General features: G+C 40.5%; 1 protein-coding gene across 2 annotated transcripts; it reads left to right on the top strand.

Annotated features, from left to right (window-relative positions):
• The first annotated feature begins 151 nt into the window (after positions 1-151).
• cltb (clathrin, light chain B) lies at positions 152-20058 on the top strand. Of its 2 annotated transcripts, XM_012958902.3 has the most exons (6): positions 152-525; positions 14431-14480; positions 15052-15169; positions 15515-15626; positions 16250-16303; positions 16749-20058. In XM_012958902.3, exons 1-6 carry the CDS (start codon positions 360-362, stop codon positions 16918-16920), a joined length of 672 nt encoding a protein of 223 aa, XP_012814356.1. In that variant the 5' UTR covers positions 152-359; the 3' UTR covers positions 16921-20058.
• Positions 20059-20328: the final 270 nt, after the last annotated feature.

Below are 20328 nucleotides of genomic sequence, written 5' to 3' on the forward strand. Positions count from 1 at the left end.
TTGTGGCTGTTCCGGTTTAAATGATGATCGTGCAGCTTTAAATCCAGCAATGACATTTACTATTGCTTGTTTTGGAGGACACAGCGCCACCGTGTGTTGATGGCGAGGCAGCGTAATGCACAAGGGAGTAGCACCTGCTGGGACTCAGTGAGAATTGCAGCCCTGCTGCTCTGATGTCACACACTACGGTCCTCCCTTTTGTAGGGGAGCAGCAGCAGCAGCAGTCGCAGAGCAGAATCCTCCGCCTGAACACGGGGAATGACTTGTGTCTGATTTCCCCTGATCTCTGGATTCGCTGCTCAGGACTGACACTTTCTAAGGGCTTATAGACAGATCAGCAGCGGGCAATTAAAACAATCATGTCTGACGATTTCGGCTTCTTTGAAACTGGAGCCGCAGGGGAGACGGAAGAGGATCCAGCCGCTGCTTTCCTGGCCCAACAGGAGAGTGAAATTGCTGGAATAGAGAATGACGAAGGCTTTGGGGTAGTGCAAGGGGACAGCCCCGAAGAGGAGCCCGAAATGGGTAAGTGGTTTCTAATAAAACATTTTCCCCTCCGCTTGCCCTCAGAGCTTACCCTTTACGGCGCAGGAATGAAGACATAAAGTTAATCAATACCTATGATAAGGCGGTGATTACACCTGGCTTTATACAGAGTGGGAGTGTTCCTAATACTGAGTGTGACCTTGCACCACTTCTCATCCTGTTCCTTGTTGCCATTCTCCCTGCTGGAAGTTATGGTGGGACTGGATCATGTAGCAGAACACAGGGGTGCTATATAGGGCAATTAGGAATCTTGATGATAAAAAAAAGCCAAGGGGGGGTCCTAACTTATACCCATGAGTATTTGCTGAAGGGATGGCAAACCATGGAAGGACTGATCAGGACTCCAGTATGGTTCATGTGTTAGTCATTTAATTTAATTTTAGTTGTTTGTTCAGTCTTTGAATCACTGTTTCTCCCTCCCTCCAGCTGCTGAACTATAATTCTGGCTGTGATGTCTCAATAAAATTACACAGATTCCCTGATAAAATGTGTATTCTCTGGGTCATTTCTATTTGAATTTGAACTATAATTCCCCTGTGCATAACTGAATTTAACAATAGAAGTATTCTTGGCTGGACATATTTGCATATAAAATACTTGCAGTTGCCTAGGTTGCTGCAAAGCAATGCAGAATGTATCTGGCTAAGAAATATGCAGTGTACCATTGCCAGAAGAATTCATTGGGGCTTTTCTCTAGTCATCATCTGTATCACTTTTGTGAGATTTTTTTTTTTTTTTTTTTTGTACTTGAGTTTTATTTTCCCTTTAAAAGAGCCTATTTATATGTGCCTAGAAAACGTGACTTTAACATGCAGCCTCTGCTCTTATTTACTCAACCATGATCAAGTGACAGGCACTGCTGAAGGAGTCTGGTGTTCTGCCTGCTTAGGCACCAAGCTCATTTGTGGAAAGGGAGGGGATCAAATATTAGTGATGGCCAGAATGGGCCTTCTGCAAACACAGGTTCCTCCAGAAAATGTTGCTGGATAGAACAGGTAATAAGTGGTTAACACCGCTGAGGTAAATAATTTGATAGAACTGGTATGGGACCCATTATCCAGAATTATTATTAACATTTATTTATAAAGCACCAACATATTCTGTACAACAAAATGCTTAGGACCTGGGGTTTTCTGGATAAGGGATCTTTCTGTAATTTGGATCTCAACACCTTATGTCTACTAAAAGATTGTTTAAACATTAAATAAACCCAATAGTAGTGTTTTGCTTCCAATAAGGATTAATTGTATCTTAGTTGGGATCAAGTACAAGCTACTGTTTTATTATTACAGAGAAAAAGGAAATCATTTTTAAAAATTAGAATTATTTGCTTATAATTGAGTCTGTGGGAGATAACCATCCCGTAATTTGGAACTTTCTGGATAATGGGTTTCCAGATAACGAATCCCATACCTGTAGAAACCTACCTCCCTATCCAGCATGTCCACCAATAAGTAATAAACGACCCTAAACTTTTATAGCTCTGTCTAATGGCATCTTTAGTCTGGTTTTATTTAATGGCTAACACTCCTGTTTTATTTTTACATTGTTAGAATGTAAGGGTAAATCCACACAAATTTATTTTGCATAATGAAAGAAAATGTAATTGTAAGCAATTTTTCAGTACAGTAAAGTAAAGATTTTCAGATATATCGATAAGTGTAATTGCTGTTGAAAGCCGTAATGTTTGTCCCTTTCTCTACTTCTGGTTCTGATTTTTGAAGCAATGTTATAGAAGCCAGCTCTTCTCCCAAAAGAACCCAGTTACTGCTTCGGAGGATAAACAGGGACAAATATTGCTTTCAAAGGCAATTACTTTTACAAAGAATTAAATGCTCTGGAAAAATGTATATCAGTGAATACTTGAAAGTTGTGTAGAATTACATTTTCTTTCATTAAGCATCATTCAGGGGAAAGACCTTTTTGTTTTTCCCCAGGAGATTCCATTGCAGCCCCAGAAGTGAATAATGTGTTCAAGAATCGTCAGCTGTTGCTTAAGCTGCCCCTATACTGAGAGATACGGTCAGATTGTCTGTTGTATTGCCCAACCAACTGTGTGGCGGAAAGAGGTTTTACCGAAATTTCATGCATTTGCATTAAAGCTACATACGCATCATGGTCCCAGCACAATTTCTGAGCACAACCAGTTTTTATTGCATTCAATGTTAATCTCCTTTCCTTTTGCTACAGACCTGCTGAAAAGCATCATTTTGTCTTGCAGGGAACACAGATAACAGTCTGTACCAAACTGCAGATCCTTTTAAAAAGCAAGCTGTGACTGCCATATGTGTAGTCATTGTCTGCCAATTCCTGCTATAAGCCTGGGAATTCACTTGTTAGCCAGGGTGCATCTCTCTCCGGGTACCCTGGTCATTCTTTTGTGGCCTGATGGCAGAACAAACCAGATCAATTGTGCTTTATTCAACATTATCTAAACGAGGGACCCTCAACCTTTTTTAACTGTGAGCCACACTCAAATGTAAAAATATTTGGAAAGCAACCCAAGAATAAAAAATGTTCATGTGGGTGCCAAATAAGGGCCATGATTGGCTATTTGGTAGCCCCTGTATGGTCTGGCAGCCTACAGGAGGCTCTGTTTGGCTGTACAATTGGTTTTTATGCAACCAAAACTTGCCTCCAAGCCAGGAATTCAAAAATAAGCACCTGCTTTGAGGTCACTGGGAGCAACATCCAAGGGGCTGGTGAGCAACATGTTGCTCATGAACCACTGGTTGGCGATCAGTGATCTAAACACTATTCATCATGCAGGAAGAATAGATTCCTGCTAGCCAATGTACCACTTATATGGAATGACAAAGGGGGTTTAGTTAGGCAGTCACTCACTCACACTCTATTCAACTAAAAAGTTTCTGGCTGTGTTCTAATGCACTGGCTTTAGAACCATTCCCCACTATTAGTACTTATTCTCATATTATCTGCACAGGTGGATCAGTTCAATTCTGCATGAACTGCTTTAATAGCATTTGTGGACTGAGATTCAATTATAAGCCCTTGCAGTTAGTAAGGCCAAATAGTCCCACACAATTGTTGCAATAACAAGAGTAAGTCTATAGCAAAAAAAAAAAAAACACTCCCATGGCATTTGCCATAATATTCATTTTGCCAGTCTTGGCCTGGAAGTAAGTACATGGTTAGCTGACCCATCCTCCTGCGATTTTAATTGCTTTTCTACTGTGTGAATATCCAGACAACATGCACTGGTGGTGAGGTCTGAGGACCGATTATAGAGCCTGTTCTAGACAGCAGAACCCTGATTTTACATACCTGTAATTTACACCGTTTTTTCCTGGTCCTATACAGAAGTGTTTTTCCTGGATTTTAAGTTTTCCTGGGATTTATACTGTTTTGACACTGCCCCCTGGGAAACTTTAAATTGGGGTTCTATTGTAATTGAATTAGTAAAGGAGAAGTACACCTAAATAAGAGAAACCTGCTGTAACCTTTTTTTATGCACATAATGATGAGTAACCAAGAGATGAGTGGATCTGCTTTCCAGGCTGTGAAAAAGTCTCGTGCATAGCAATTCTGTTGTAGTTCCACTGTTGTACTGCATTGCAGCACGATGGTGGAATAAAAGCAGAATTGCTGTTCAGGAGAAATGGAGTGCTGGTCCTTTTTCTTCTATAATTAGTAATTGACCGTGCACCCAAAAATGGAAAGTGGACTGTGTGCGGACTTCACTTGAACAGGTTCACTGTGACTTGTATTCCATGAAATAGCTGATTGGGATTCATGATAAAATGGCAGACTTTACACTTGCCCAGCCTTGTTTGTAAGCCTGCCCTGTGACTAGCCCAGTATTGCGTTGCACAAGCATATAGAATGACTGCATTGTTTAAAATGCATCATTATTTCATGCTATTTCTTTTGTGAGTAGGAAGATAAATGCTGTTTGTAAAAGGCTACGTACTGCTTGGGTTGTGACAGGCGTAAATTGGGAGAGGTAGTGGGCAGGAATGCCACACAACATGTTACTTTGCATATAATTAAGGGTGGAACTTTGTGTGGGAAGGATTAAACTCCTGATGCTTTCTTGTGCTTTCTAGATGGATTTCACTGCAATAGGTTTGGAGGTTTCTTATGGAAAAGGCTAATTCTTATAAATTATGCATACAAAATGTATAATTAGCTATTAATTAAGGATGCATGCTGTGAGACTGCATAGAAATTTGTGATATCTGCATCAGTAAATTGAGTTGAACTTAGCTTGCAGCTTTGGCAAGTTTGGTGTGCTGGTATGAAAAGGCTATGGTGCTATTAGTAACTCTTCTATAGAAAACATTTTAGACATATTTGTTGTCTTACGACAGGGAGTCTCTTTTAGTACCCAAATTCGGGTCAATATATTAAAATAAGGTGAATGAAAATGATATCTTGGGTCGAAAAACTGGCTAAGAAATAGGTTAAAAACTCTTACAAATTGTGCTTTAGTTTTTCTGAACTGTTGCAGCTCAGGAAAAGTGCCAGGATTTATCTGCAACAGGGGAACACCTAAACTAAAGCCAGAACACCCTTACCTAGATTGTAACCCATAATCCCTTGAGGGCAAACCCCATCAGGGAGTCAGGGGCACCTGGTTCTGTTACCTGAACTACAAAACTATGGGAACAAGAAAGTCAGATGGCCAGGACTTGGAAAAGGACACCTTCTAAACAGGTGAAACGAAGGGATGGGGACTTCTAGCTGTTTTTATTGAAATGGCAAATTGAGAATAACAGGAAGCGTTAAGGTGGCCATACATGTACCACGAAACGTAGCTATTTCGATCTTTTGGTCACATGAAAGATCGTTCCCATCCTGAATGTAGATTTTGCTTATCAAAATCTATTAACCTGGACAATTGACGAGTCGACTGATATACGAGGTTTTGTACAATATTATCAATGCGTTTATGGGCGGCTTTAGAAGTGGTTTATATTATTAGCAGCTCATCCTTTTAGCTTGTGGTTCTCTGTCCTTTCTGCTGGCTGCTGTAGGGTCACGTAATTGTGAAATATTTATCATCTGATGAAAGAAAATCTAATAGCTTGCCAACACCCGGCCTGGCACCTGCCTTATCTTGTCAGCTTAGCTCTGATATAGATTATGCCACTGGAATTCACTTACCTATACTGATGTGTCGCTGGCACTATTATGTCAAACGTCTTCAGATTTTTGTGGTCCAAATGCAAATGCCATTGGCTCTGTAATAATTGCAACTACATTTTGTAAACTAGGAACGGTTATACAAGAAAGTAGGAACGGTCAGAAGAAAATGTAAGGAATTATTTGGGAGCATGGATTAAATTGTAAGCTTCTCTACTAGCACATGTGCAGTATAGTTTCTATAAAGTGCATGTGTCAAATTGGTGCCAGAGATGAATGGGTGTCACTGATGAATTGTGCCTAGCTCAGTGGCCCTGGTAAATGGGTAAAGGTATGGGTCTGGTGTGTGGCCAAATATATTCTGGTTTTCGATACTGACAGCTATACTGGAGGGAAAGCAGTGGTACATTGGTGAAAGGATTGGACAAAAGAGGGGGTAGCAATGTATATTACATTCCTATGTTTTTCCAGCCCCGGTGCTGAAGTTAATAGAATACCGCAACAATAAAGACATACTGCAGAGGAGGAGTGGAGAGAATTAAGACAAATATCCAGCTAGAAAATGTGCCTGATTCTGCAGGAGCTCAGTACAGAATGTGGCAGAGTGTTTATTGTGCGTGAAATTGCTGCAGATCAGTATGCATGTTTTATAAGAGGCAGAAAATATGCAGTGTGGCAAGTTTAAGATATAATCAATGTGTACAGTAGGCTATTATCTCTACTGCCACAGAAACCATTTTGCCCTGCTATGCCAGATGTCCCGCAGCCACAGTCCCTTCCTAGAGGCTATTATACCCACTGCTACAGGTATGAGATCCCTTATCCGGAAACCGGTTATCCAGAAAGTTCCGAATAACGGAAAGGCCATCTCCCATGGACTCCATTATAAGCAAATCTTATTTTTACAAATTATTTCCTTTTTCTTTGTGACTATAAAACAGTACCTTGTACCTGATCCTAACTAAGATGTAATTAATCCTTATTGAAGGCAAAACAAGCCTATTGGGGTTAATCAGTATTTAAATTATTTTTAGCAGACTTAAGATATGGAGATCCAAATTACACAAAGATCCCTTATCTGGAATACCGGGTCCCAAGCATTCTGGATAACCGGTCCCATACCTGTACTATAGGCACCATCTCTCTCTATTATACCAGCTATCCCGCAGCCACAGTCCCTTCCCAGAGGCTATTATCCCACTGCTACTATCGGAACCATCTCTCTCTACTATACCTGCTATCCCACAGCCACAGTCCCTTCCCAGAGGCTATTATCCCCCCACTGCTACTATAGGCACCATCCCTCCCTACTATACCTGCTATCCCACAGCCACAGTCCCTTCCCAGAGGCTATTATCCCCCCACTGCTACTATAGGCACCATCCCTCCCTACTATACCTGCTATCCCACAGCCACAGTCCCTTCCCAGAGGCTATTATCCCACTGCTACTATAGGTACTATCTCTCCCTACTATACCTGCTATCCCACAGCCACAGTCCCTTCCCAGAGGCTATTAGACCCACTGCTACTATAGGCATCATCTCTCCCTACTATACCTGCTACCCCACAGACCCTTCCCAGAGGCTGTTATCCTTTTTGTGTTTTGTGTACTGTTCTTTTATTCTTAGACACTGAGCCCCAGAGAGCCAACAATGGGAAAAGTAGATGATTATTACATACTCCATCTCCAAATGACTATACTAATGTGGCTTTAGGAGTAAATGTAGAAATTGCTACTTATGATCTGTCTTTTTTTCTCTTCAGATGTGACCCTTTCTTCTTTTGTTCAGTCCTTAAAAGTAACAATCAAATAAAAAAAAAGTTTTTCAATGCACAAACTGCCTTTTGTTATAATTGAATACTGCACACTGCTTGTGTTGTTTTACAGAGTAAAAGCAGCATCTCATGGTTTGTGCCTGTAACAGTGGCACTGAAACACTATTACTATGAATAGGCCTAGGGATTGTCTCTCATTGCTGCATCTCTCTAGTCAGCCAAGCTTGGGGTACTTATAAAGTAAGCTTATTTCATGTGTGCACTTGGGCTATGTTTTTTTTTTCTTTCTGTTTAATATCTATCTCACCACTGAATATCTTTGTGGTGAAATAGATTTGGCAGCTTGCTATTCTTTTCTGTAGACCAAACCAATGTAAAAGTTAGGTGTGGGACCTGGTAGACATAACATCCTGGTTGTTTGCTATGTAGTGGCCTGAAAAGGAAACAGGATTCCATTGAACAATGAAGTGCAAGTAACAACAATGTACTTCTTTACTAATATTTGCACAAACACTTAGCTTTTAGCTATCCAGCATCATTTTGTTCCACCTACAGGTTTGTGTTTAGCCCCTAAATTCTCTAATGGTTGGAGGTACCACAAGTCAATCACCCACAGCTTAAAGGGACATGCTCTGCCACCATTCTGTACTGCCACAGATCACTCTCTAGGTTGCAGCACCGACACCTAGTTTTATGGCACACACTGCACTGAAATCTCATTTTCTTGGGAAGTCCCTAGGCAGCATAGGGACAGATGAGTTAATGCTATTCAAGAACTGAAAGGGTTCCTCCTCCTTGATCCTCCTCATCCGTGCATTAGCCCACTCCCTTGTCTTTTTTATTTGCCATGTTGTTTTCTTTAATTTTCCTTTATTTGAACAACTTTCAAAAGGTCTACTGGATACTCACTAACAAGGCATCCGTGGGCACTGCCTTTATATGGAGACTAGACTGGGGCATGCTGCAGTGCTGCCAGGTCTCTTTCCCAGAGTCCGTATCACACTGGCAAATGACACACTGTAGCCCTGTCTCACTGCCAGATTCAAGGTCATGATATCCTGTAGCGCAACCTAATAGCCCTTTATGTGTCCCTCCCGATGGGGACCGAACCGTTACGTTGGCTGTTCATGCTACTTTAAATACATGTTCTCACTTTTCACAAGAAATCCTGGTGTTGCTGGTCTTTTTTTACACTATTGGAACTCCTTACCGAGCACACGAGGTATGTTATGTAACGGTGTGTCATCCTTTGTGTACATATATATATATGAGAAAGGTCCCGATGGGGACCGAAACGTAACGTTGGCTGTTCATGCGTTTTTAATACACAATTGATTGTTTTTGGAATATAACTCGGTGTTGCTGGTCTTTTTTGGAGAGAGAGATATATATATAATCCCTGTGTATATTGACAAACTTGCAGATTTTCAATCATTCCATCATTACCAAGATAATGGCATCAATGCTACCCACTAGTACTACCTCTGCACTATCATCTCCACCACCAGAGGAACTTAACAACCCATCCTCAGAACAAGAGGGTGCATTACCAGAAGGGAAGAGCGATTGGGAGGACAATGACTCCTTACCTGCAATACAGAATTCACACATATCTCAATCAGATGCACTACTTTTTGACATGTTCCAAACCCTGGGTATACAGGAGGAACAACAAGAACTCATAACATCAGATAAACTCTTTGGGTCAACACAAAAAAAGCAAAGCTGCTTCCCCGTACATGACACTGTCACTGAAACCATTCAAAAGTAATGGAACACCCTGTATAAACGTTTGGACACCCTTTACCCCACATACCAAACACACAGAGACAAATGGGATGCCATCCCTAAGGCTGACGCTTGTCTACTTAAAAATAATATCTCCTGCTCCACCTCTGCATTCAAGCCTACCATCGCCTTGGCCTGCATCTCCAGTTTTTTAGTACTCTGGTTGGCAGTTTCTGTTTTTTTATTGAGGAATATTGTTATCCCATAAGATTAGAGTTATCCCAGATGCACATATGTCCATGATAGATGCTAGCCATTCATGTGTGGATTTTTTTCGCCACACTATAATTCACATTGCCATTGATTTTAACATCACTCCAATGTCTTGACAGCTGCATTGTTTGCTCAGGGGACTCCAGTAGAGGTTTATCACCCTGATCACCCCCTGCAAACAACTCACATCTTAACATTCATCTTTTTATCCAGATTGGGCTGAATACAATCAGTGACATCCCTGCTTGAATAAACTGAATAATTGCCCCTTTTGCCAAACAATTGGATCAACCCAGTATTGCCCAGGTGGGCATATTAGAGAAAGATAGACTTATTTGGCCACCTTTAGGGCTCTGGCACACGGGGAGATTAGTCGCCCGTAGTGCTGGGCGGTATGACCAAAAATTTATATCACGGTATTTTTCAAAATTATATCGGTATCACGGTATTTGACGGTATTTTTTTTTCCCCATGCATGATTAGGTGACCACCCCAAACACCCCCCCATCCGCACGCAGCCCCCCCACCCCCCCATCCGCACGCACCCCCCCATCCGCACGCAACCCCCCCACCCCCCCATCCGCACGCACCCCCCCCACCCCAAACACCCCCCCATCCGCACGCAGCCCCCCCACCCCCCCATCCGCACGCAACCCCCCCACCCCCCCATCCGCACGCACCCCCCCCACCCCAAACACCCCCCCATCCGCACACACCCCCCCCACCCCACCCCAAACACCCCCCCATCCCCTTCACATAAATATAACCCCCCACCCCCCCCCAAACACAACCCCATCCCCTTCACATAAGTATAACCCACCCACCCCCACCCCAAACACCCCCCCATCCCCTTCACATAAATATAACCCCCCACCCCACCCCCCCCAAACACAACCCCATCCCCTTCACATAAAATATAATTACTGGCCAGGCACCCCCCGACAGCTCACATTGGTATCCGACTCTGAATGCGTCCTAGCGATGGCGCTTTTGTAGAGTGTGCGCGCTGACGTCACGTGCGCGCTGACGTCACGTGCGCGCTGACGTCACGTGCGCGCTGACGTCACGTGCGCACCCGGAAGTATTCAGCACACCGGTATGTAGAAAATTCATATCGGTTTCAAAAAAAAAACCGGTGATCGGTTTTTACCGGTATACCGCCCAGCACTAGTCGCCCGCAACAAAACTCCCTGTTCGCGGGCGACTAATCTCCCCGAGTTGCCTTCACCTGCCATCCCACCGGCGACAATGTAAGTCGCCGGTGGGATAGCACACGCGGCGGCGCGATTTCGCACAAATTGGCCAAAAATCCTTGCGAGTCTTTTTCGGCGATTTCCCGAAATCGTGCCGCCGCGTGTGCCATCCCACCGGCGACTTACATTGTCGCCGGTGGGATGGCAGGTGAAGGCAACTCGGGGAGATTAGTCGCCCGCGAACAGGGAGATTTGTCGCGGGCAACTAATCTCCCCGTGTGCCAGAGCCCTTAGCCTCCTAAAAAGCAAGTGACGTGTTGCTGGACATATTTTGCAATATCGCCGAAAAAAAAGCAAGTGACGTGTTGCTGGCCATATTTTGCAATATCGCCGAAAAAGACTCGCAAGGCTTTTTGGCCAATTTGTGCGAAATCGTGCCGCCGCGTGTGCCATCCCACCGGCGACTTACATTGTCGCCTGTGGGATGGCAGGTGAAGGCAACTCGGGGAGATTAGTCGCCCGCGAACAGGGAGATTTGTCGCGGGCGACTAATCTCCCCGTGTGCCAGAGCCCTTAGCCTCCTAAAAAGCAAGTGACGTGTTGCTGGACATATTTTGCAGACTGAACCTGGAATTTTACAATGTTATTAATTTTACAAGCATCCATGCATAATACTGTATATTCTTTCTCTAAGAATGGGGATTGGCCTCTATAGTAAGAAAACCATGTTTAAAAAAATTTGAATTAAAAAAAAAAAAAACCAGCCACTGATATTTAAGAATATATATTTTAACATTTACAAATAGGACTATACAAATTTGTAACATTTATAGCCTGATTGTCTCTGATTGTTCTTTCTGATAGCTGCAGTTACCACACAGAATAAATACTAAGGAATTGCACTGATCACTGATGCCATTTTTTCCACCATTAGCTGTGTGTTGTCACAGTGGAGCTACAAAATGAATGAGAGAAGGTGTGACATTCCGCATTGCTAACCTCAGCTGCCTGCTATTATAAGGAATAGGTAACAACATTGTCTCTCTTTATATATAGGCCCCCTAGTCACTGATTAATCTCTGAGTAGAAAAGACCTTGAAGGAAATTGTCTTGGAAACACAAATGCCCTTTGATCTGCAGGAGCGGTTAAACCAGTGGTTCTCAACCTTCCTAATGCCGTGACCCTTTAATACAGTTCCTCATGTTGGGGTGACCCCCAACTATAAAATTATTCCTAAGACCATTGGAAATATGTGTTTTCCGATGGTGTTAGGCGACCCCTGTGAAAGTGTCATTCGACCCCTACAGAGGTCCTGACCCACAGGTTGAGAACCGCTGGGTTAAACCCTTTTATTACATATTTCAGTTTCCTTCTAATATCTATATATATAAACAGAAGTAGCTGCTACCTGGATTTTAGACATGACCCAAATTTTTTAGCGACTTTATGACCCTAACCTAGTAACATATTGATATATGGGTGACTATTCTCAAAGCTGATTAGTGGCATTGCTTAAGATAATAGAAGGGGATGGAGCAGATTGATGAAATAATCTAATCTCATGGCTACCAGTAGTGGGTATGTTTTGTAGTCCAATAAGCAATGCCACTAATCCGCCCTGGAAATAGTAAGCCTTTGACCCATATATCAATATGTTACTAGGTGTATTTGTGATTGTTCTACATGGAATAAAGATGTTACTGTACATAACTGCCTTTCAAGGCAGAGTCTACATTTATCTCCAGCAATACCTTTGGTGCTATCCACATGTGGTCTTATTTCTATACTATCAGATGTTTAATAAAAACTAATATTTTAAATTAAAAAATAATTTCACCTTTTCATATATGGTCAGTGACTACTTTTGCCCATCAGTGGTGTATGCGGAGTATCTTGTGAACTGTCACTCTAGCGCCATCTAGTGCTCATTCATTTTCCTTATGTAACTCAACTATGTGGTTTGTGCTACGTGTATGAGGTCTGACACATCTCCTGAACACACCACAGCAACAGAGCTGGTTAGTACTTATATTCACAGGAGTGCTGTGTGGTTTATTGTCAACTACATTTAAGAATCTTTGCAGCACATATGCTAACACTTTACTATCTTGATCCTCAGGGCATTGCATGTATTACTTTTCCAGTATTCCAAATCACCTTGGTGGTAGCACAGATTAATATCTGCTTGTTTGGATTGTGGATATTTTTCTGTGTATCTGTACCGTGTTGTATTTCATTTTTTATCTTCTATGAAGGCTCATTCATCTAAACTTTTGTTTTATTTGAACAATATTTTTGGTTTGGTCTCGTACTACGGATAAGCTATGCTGTCATCTTTACCTTTTTCCGCCATTTTGTGCTTAATAGTCATTTGCTGTGTAATTTTCACGTTGAGAAGCTAGACAAAACATCAGTCTCCCTCAGTAAAATTTCGGTATTTCTTCATAAGACCTGTGAGTGCGGATCTCTCTACCTGCTTCATTCAGATTCTCCTGCAGCGTTCCACCTTTCAAAAGTGAGTGCTGGACACAATTAACACATATATACACAATATACAAAAACAAAAAAAAATATTATGTCACCAAAGAGTTTTGTAACCAAGCTGTTAATAAGTAAACATGGAGATAATGACACCCTAGAGAGTCTAGACTGATAATCATTTTTTTTATAAAGCATCACTAAGCATTTCCAGCTCACTAAAGGCTAGGTAGTGCACCATAAAGCTCATGAGTTATTTTTGGCTGTTTGCTCATAGGGAAATTAAAAGATATGCAATTAAACATTTGTATTAAACATAACCACCATTTTGGGATATACCTTTTGATACAATAATTTTACCTTAGAATCATTTTAATACAGTATAAGGTTTTAAACTTCTAGTGCCATAGACAATAAATTGTTCAGTGCCGACTCTCCAGGACTGAATTGTAAAATATACAGGGATACTGTGTTTACATGGAAGGATATCAGTGGGTAATTCACCAAGCATCACTTTTTGTGTAAATGTGTTACTTAGCTGGCACAGAAGCTGTAGGAAAAATAGCTTTCTTTTAAAGAGGCTTTATTTATGGTAATGCAGCAAATTAGCTTACGGTAGAGTGAGATTTGTTTGGAATGAGCAAGTGTTGATTTTATATTTAGTATCTATACTTATACCTGGTGTGTCCTTCACTGCATAAATCACAAAGGCACAGTAAGCCATTTATGTATCATAAGAGATGAATGCATAATGTTATGCTTGATGCATGGTATTCAATAGCTGTGCCCTCGAATGATTAATACATTAATTTTTTTTTCCATAAAATTCTCTTTATTTCCCACACTGCTCAGACAGTTTTCAGTCCATCACTTGTGGGTTGAATTAATCACTTCAGTCCTGTCAGGAAGAACTATCAACTATCAAAATGGTCTTGTCCCCCTGCTACTGCTTCTCATTCACTTGAACAGGGAATGCGCCACCTATAGCAGAAACGGGTGCCAGTTGGAAAGTATCACTAGACAATGCAGATGCCCAGGTTTGCAAGGAACACTTTTTGAGCAATGCAAGTGTCAGGCATACTCAGCATGTTTCCAGTGCTGGGGCAAGATACTTGTAATATGCACAATACAGCAAATAAAAAATGTACCTCAAAATATTTGTCAGTCATGTGATATAAATGTGTCATGTTAAAGGCTCTGATTTTCATCTGAAACCTCAAATGTCCAAAATGTTTACCATATTACCATGTTATTTTAATAGCAAGCACAAACCTTTTTATTTTGTTTTAGTTACCATTCCATTAAACTCCATTTTTTTGTGCTTGCAGTGGATTTCAATGACTTTGGGACCATCCCAATGAATGGAGAACTTTACCAGGTGAGTTTATCGCCAAAGGAAGATGTCTAGGTTAGTGGAATGTGAGAGATATCATTGGGTGATTCCCCAAGCATCATCACTTAGTGTGTAAATGATATAGTGTGCAATTTTAATTCTAATAGTAGTTTGGTTTTCCAATAAAATATATGTTTCTCGGATACTGAATGCTGCTGTGGCACAAGTGAGCAGGACATTGTACGTGTGTGATCCTAACTCTAATAATATGGTATTATTTACTAATTATCCCTCTACAAATACTTTGTGTTATGTAAAGACATCTTTAGCAACTTTCTCTCTTTATGTTGTTATACTGTACATATCCACTAATAATCACTCAGTGCTAGGATGAAGCTTTAACACACTTCACTTTATATAACTTAAAGCAAAGTAGCTTGAAGCCCATCTGCCGCATTGTAAAGTTTGGTACTGAGCCAATTGTGGCCCTAAGTTTGCAGCTGGGGGAATTTTGCACCCAGGCCTGTGGGGCTATATTTAAACCTCTAGGTCCAGGCTCCAGGTTTGCTCACTTTAGCTACATTTTTAACATGTTTTTATGTCTTTCCATTGCCAGGAGACTTCTGATTATTCTGATGGATATGCAGCAATAGCACAGGCTGATCGATTGACCCAGGAGCCAGAAAGCCTAAGGAAATGGAGAGAGGAGCAGAAAACACGCTTAGAGGAGCTGGGTAAGTGCTATATTTAGTTTAGAATTCAGTGCACATAGTACCTTGCTCAGTTTGTTGCATGTCAGCTGACAAGCACTTGTACTGATGCTTTCAAGCAACTGTGATAGAGGGAAAAGAAGGGTCGATTTCCGACTAATAATAATAATAATAATATAATAATAATAAACAGAAATATGTGGACTAGCTGGTGCCATTATACTTCAGCCTCTGGAAAATCATATACAGATTAATCATGGTATTTATAAAGATCAAAGAATGATAGACAAGATGAAAGAGAGAAAGCTGTAAAAGAAAACGTTGGAAGAGGTATTGGAAATATTATAACCTCTTGTTTGTACCTTACAGATGCAGCCTCAAAAGTAACGGAGCAGGAGTGGCGAGAAAAAGCCAAAAAAGATTTAGATGAGTGGTATCAGAGACAAAGTGAACAGATAGAGAAAAACAAAGTATCAAACAGGTAAAGTATCAGTGCTTATAGCTGGAAAGAAGTGTCCTGGCCTGGAGTAATGTGCAGCCTGTATTTACTAAATATAAACTTTGTATATGATTATATATATCTGGCATTGGAGAAGGAGATGTGGAAGAAGTGGTTATACTGTAGGTTGTCAATGCAACATCATAAGAGCAGAGGATCTGTGATTATGTATTATTACAGGCTGTACTGGCACAACTATATGTAATACAGGCCCTGTACTGTACAGTGTCAGACAGCATATTAAACTGAATAAAGATGTGAGCTGATAGAATCCAATGGCAAATCAGGTTTTGTAATCCATTACCCCACATTGTTGCTTCCTTTAAAATGCACCACAAGGGGGACAAGTAGTGACAGTAGACTGGGTTTTAGGAAAGGAGAACATGGTAAGGGATGATACACTAGGCCTGCGCAAAGTTGCTGTTACTTTCCTTCAGTCTGTTTCTATTATAACACAGCATCAGAACCTGTAACTTTGCACTGTTTTTCCCTCTTCTTGTTGCTAACGTTACTTCTTGACATCTAACTCAGTCTCTTCTCTCCTGTACCCAATGTCTTCCTCTTTCTCTCTCCTTTTTGTCCTGTTTTGCATGCTGATAACCAAGGATTGCGGACAAAGCATTTTACCAGCAGCCTAACGCTGAAGTTATTGGTTACGTGTATGTTCCTTTTTTTCAGCATGTTTTTTTTCATGGGATTATATGTTAAATGATCATTAAAGGGGAACTTAAATTTCATTTTAGATTCAAAATTTTAGGGAATTTGTATTTTCTATATAACAATTTATGATGAATTTTTAACATGTTTTCAATATTTCTTTTAAACACACCCAAAACCACTTGGCAAGTTCCTGCCAATTCCTGTCTGCTTTATTGCACAGGATAATAAAGTTTTATTGTATTATGACTTATGTACCTGTTTCCTTGTGCCCAGTTTGTGTTGTGATCCTAGTATTTAAGGTTATTTAAACAATGGGTATGCTAATGCTACCAGCTAGTTCTGTGCATTTACAGTATTGCAACAAGAGATGTAACATAAAGCAGACCCAATGTTTTCCAGTGATTATGGTTTTGCTGACTTCTCTTCAAATTTCTCTTTAAACAGAGCATCGGATGAAGCCATGGCATCAGATACAAAGGAAGAAGAAACTGGCACAGAATGGGAGAGAGTTGCCCGCCTTTGTGACTTCAATCCTAAGAGCAGCAAACAGTCAAAAGATGTATCTCGCCTACGATCAGTCTTAATCTCCTTAAAGCAGACACCTCTATCACGCTAGCTTTGCCTCTCCTTTACGCCTCACTCCCCTGCTTTACATGATACCAAAGAAACCATACCTTGAAGGCCCAGGGCAATTAACAGTATATTACACCTACTGTTGAACAGGCCGTTTATTTTTCCCCACAGTGCAGAAATCTACTAAAATAGAAACTAGTTCCAAAATGTCCTTATTTTAGGTTGTTTTCATATAAAAAAAGGCATATGTTGAATAAGAATCTTAGGTTAGAGTACCTAGAGAACCTTAAGTTTTCCCTGAGAACCTGAAAAGGTTGCTTGTTTTTAGTGGTGTATACAGCACAACAGGGGTTGCCTGAATGAAGATGAAACTAGTGTATAAAGTGTAAATCATCCCATAGGTGTCTTGACAGGTAGAGATTGCATGTTAAGAAGGTTCATTTCATAGCAGAGGATTCTACACATATGTACTTGCACCTTTAAGCTTTTTCCAGCAACACAGGTTCAATCATTTTTGTAGCCATTATGTCTTAACCGCCAGCAATAGATTCGTTATGTACAGTTTCAATCATCAATAACAAGAGACACTAAACTTTCCCTGAGATTGGCAAGTCAAAATACAAGGACTGGTTGTAGGCAGTAAGCCATAACGATTAAAGGGGGTGTAAAGTGCATATATAGATTATTGGCACTAAATTAAACAACTTTGTTATGTTATATGTTAATATGTCTGTTTAAAAGCTTTGTACTGTTTTGAGATACAAGTGATCGTTTCTGCAGCTTTCTCTCCTCTCCCTTGATCACGTTCCCTCTTGAAGTTAAGCAGCGGCTTGCTGTCCAGCTCTTAAGTGATTTATGGGCTGCCCCTCCGAAGCTTAACTGCTCATAACTACTTATAGGGGTCAAGGGTGGCCTTACCCTCACATATATATACTTGGTGAGGAACTGCTGCCCCTAAGAACACCAGGGAGTAGGACGGTCAGTGGGTGTTGAACTTCAAGGGGGATCACAATCAAGGGAGAGTAGAGAAAGCTGCAGGAACGATCGCTTGTATCTCAAAGTAGGTACGAACGTTTTAACAGACATATAATGCAAAATTGTTTAATTTAGTGTTAAAAATCTATACACGCATTTTAAAAATGACTTTACATCCCCTTTAAATGACATGTAAACCCCACACAAAAAATGTATACAGTGAACAGTCTCTTTAACATCTTTTAATACCTGCTACTCTGGTTGTTTAAAGGTTAATAGTAAGGTTGCAGCTTCCCCCTGTAACCCACTCGGCTCCTCTCTCAGGAATTTAGTTTGGCTGTAGGCTACTGAGCATGCTCAGTTTTAAACATTACTAAACACGCTCTCCAATCTAGCCGCCAATGAAGAAATAGTGTTGCTGGTTTTCATAGAAACTCTTCTCTAGCTTTCTGCTTCTATTTTTTTTTCCTAACCTCCTGTCCTGAGCTCAGTTTAAGCATTACAATGCTCAATCCAAGCAGGGCTTTTTATTAAAGTAAGTTCTGCCTGTGTAAGCCTGCATTTTTTTTATTAAATTTACACTGAATTTTGTGCACATGTGCTGTTTGCAGAAGTAAATGTCACTGATGATGTGTCAGAGGGAAAATGGCTGCCAGTTGAATGCTGCTATTTGTTTAAGGAAAATGCAATGGTGCTGGTGAACTGAGGGGATATATGCAGTACAAATGATGCAGTTCAGGTGGGAGAAAAGTGCACAACTTATACATGCTAGGAAAATTTTAGGGTTTGCATGCTGTTTAAAATCTGTACTCATCAAGCACTACCAACCATTTAAATTCCATCATCAATAAGTCATTAAACAGTTTCTAGAAATAATAAGGCCTCTTCCATAAGATACCATGTTCAAATTTAGGGGATCTGGAACAGTTAATAAATAAGTTTGGACTGTTAATAATTTCAAAAGACTCTACAAATGGGGCATTTTGCATCAGTGTTTGGTAAGCGTATTCTGTTTGTATTGCTTATTCACCTGAGTGTTGTGTTTTAAATGACAGGGGGTGGGATGTTTTTATTATGTCTAAGTATTGCATTCTAAAATAAAGATAAGATTGGTGATAGAAATAATTTATTGCTGTAGTGTAGTTGTAATTATTTTTGTGTCTTTCATAATATAATACAACATCCTTTTCCATACAATAGAGCAATAACACAGGAAGCCCACCGCAACGCATCTCTCAGAATTCATTTAAAGCCACATTCTGTTCTCATGATCATAATGGAGTACTTTTATAAATTTGTTGTGAACTTGTATTTGTCCTGTGTGTATAGCAAGATGGCTTTTCACTTTATATTTTTCTGTACCTATGTTATTAAGGGAATGGAGGGGCTCCTGAATAAATGTTTGACCACAAATGCGGGAATGAACCCAGAAAATCAGGGACGCAGGCACTGTCATGGGACTATTTATCTAGGGGTCGGCAAGTTAATTTTTTCTTAGCTTTGTGAATAAATATGTGTTGCCCCATTGTAGAGGTAGATGCCTGACACTGTAGACCAGACTAAGCCAATGAAACTGGTAAAGAAATCCAGACTTGCTTCAAATCTACTGAGTTACCGTCAAGGATTTTGAAAAATACAAGTGTACTTTAAATATACTCCAAAAAGAATCAAGGGAATTGGGCCATGGCACATATTTGTTGCCTGCAGTTAAATCTGCTCTGGCAACAAATCTCCAGGAAATGACTTGCCATAGCATAACATTGGGATTACTGTAAAACATTACTTACAGTGATCTGTCTTAGGAAAATGCGAAGGGAGGCAATATAATCTTGTTATAATCAGTATAATCTAAAATAAAATGCTTATTTGTGTAAACAAGTAAATATATGCAAACTGTGAGCATTTATTAAGCACCCTGTTATTAAATAGCACATAAATGGAGACCAACACAGATATTTGCTTTCAGTAGTTTCATGATGATTCCATTCAGTACATAAATGATGTATCTGTATATTATTTACTGGGTTTTTGGGGGTGTAAAGATTTTGGTAGGTCTGTCCTTGTTTCCCTCAATCTCTCGCTTAATTTATGAAATCCATAATGAGAAATGTGTTGTAATAGGAATGTAAACAACCCCAATGTGCTATTAATTGATTAATGTTGTCTGCTTACTCTGTGTCACATCAATAAAATGCCAATAAGTCTGCCTGCACTAGTTATTCTTCTCAAGACTTTTATAACTACTAACTGGTAGGTAAATTGCTGATAGTGTGTGACGTATCGAGAATAGTCTTATATTTGTGTCCTCTACAATAAGGGCTGTGGCACACGGGGAGATTAGTCTCCCCGATATGCCATCCCACCAGCAAGAATGTAAATCGTCGGTGGGATGGCATACGCAGCGGTGCGATCGCCGAAGTTGGGCTTGTTAAAATAAATAACTCCTCCTCTACAATAAGGAAAAGGCCATGGACTA

Source organism: Xenopus tropicalis, chromosome 3, assembly GCF_000004195.4.
Source record: "Xenopus tropicalis strain Nigerian chromosome 3, UCB_Xtro_10.0, whole genome shotgun sequence".
Taxonomy (NCBI): Eukaryota; Metazoa; Chordata; class Amphibia; order Anura; family Pipidae; genus Xenopus; species Xenopus tropicalis.

Bases quoted from the DNA above. Each gene is read 5' to 3' on its own strand.
- cltb (XM_012958902.3), top strand. From the start codon at position 360: ATGTCTGACGATTTCGGCTTCTTTGAAACTGGAGCCGCAGGGGAGACG. The intron at 526-14,430 runs GTAAGTGGTTTC...TTGTGCTTGCAG, and splicing joins CGAAGAGGAGCCCGAAATGG to TGGATTTCAATGACTTTGGG. The intron at 15,627-16,249 runs GTAAAGTATCAG...CTGATAACCAAG, and splicing joins AAAAACAAAGTATCAAACAG to GATTGCGGACAAAGCATTTT.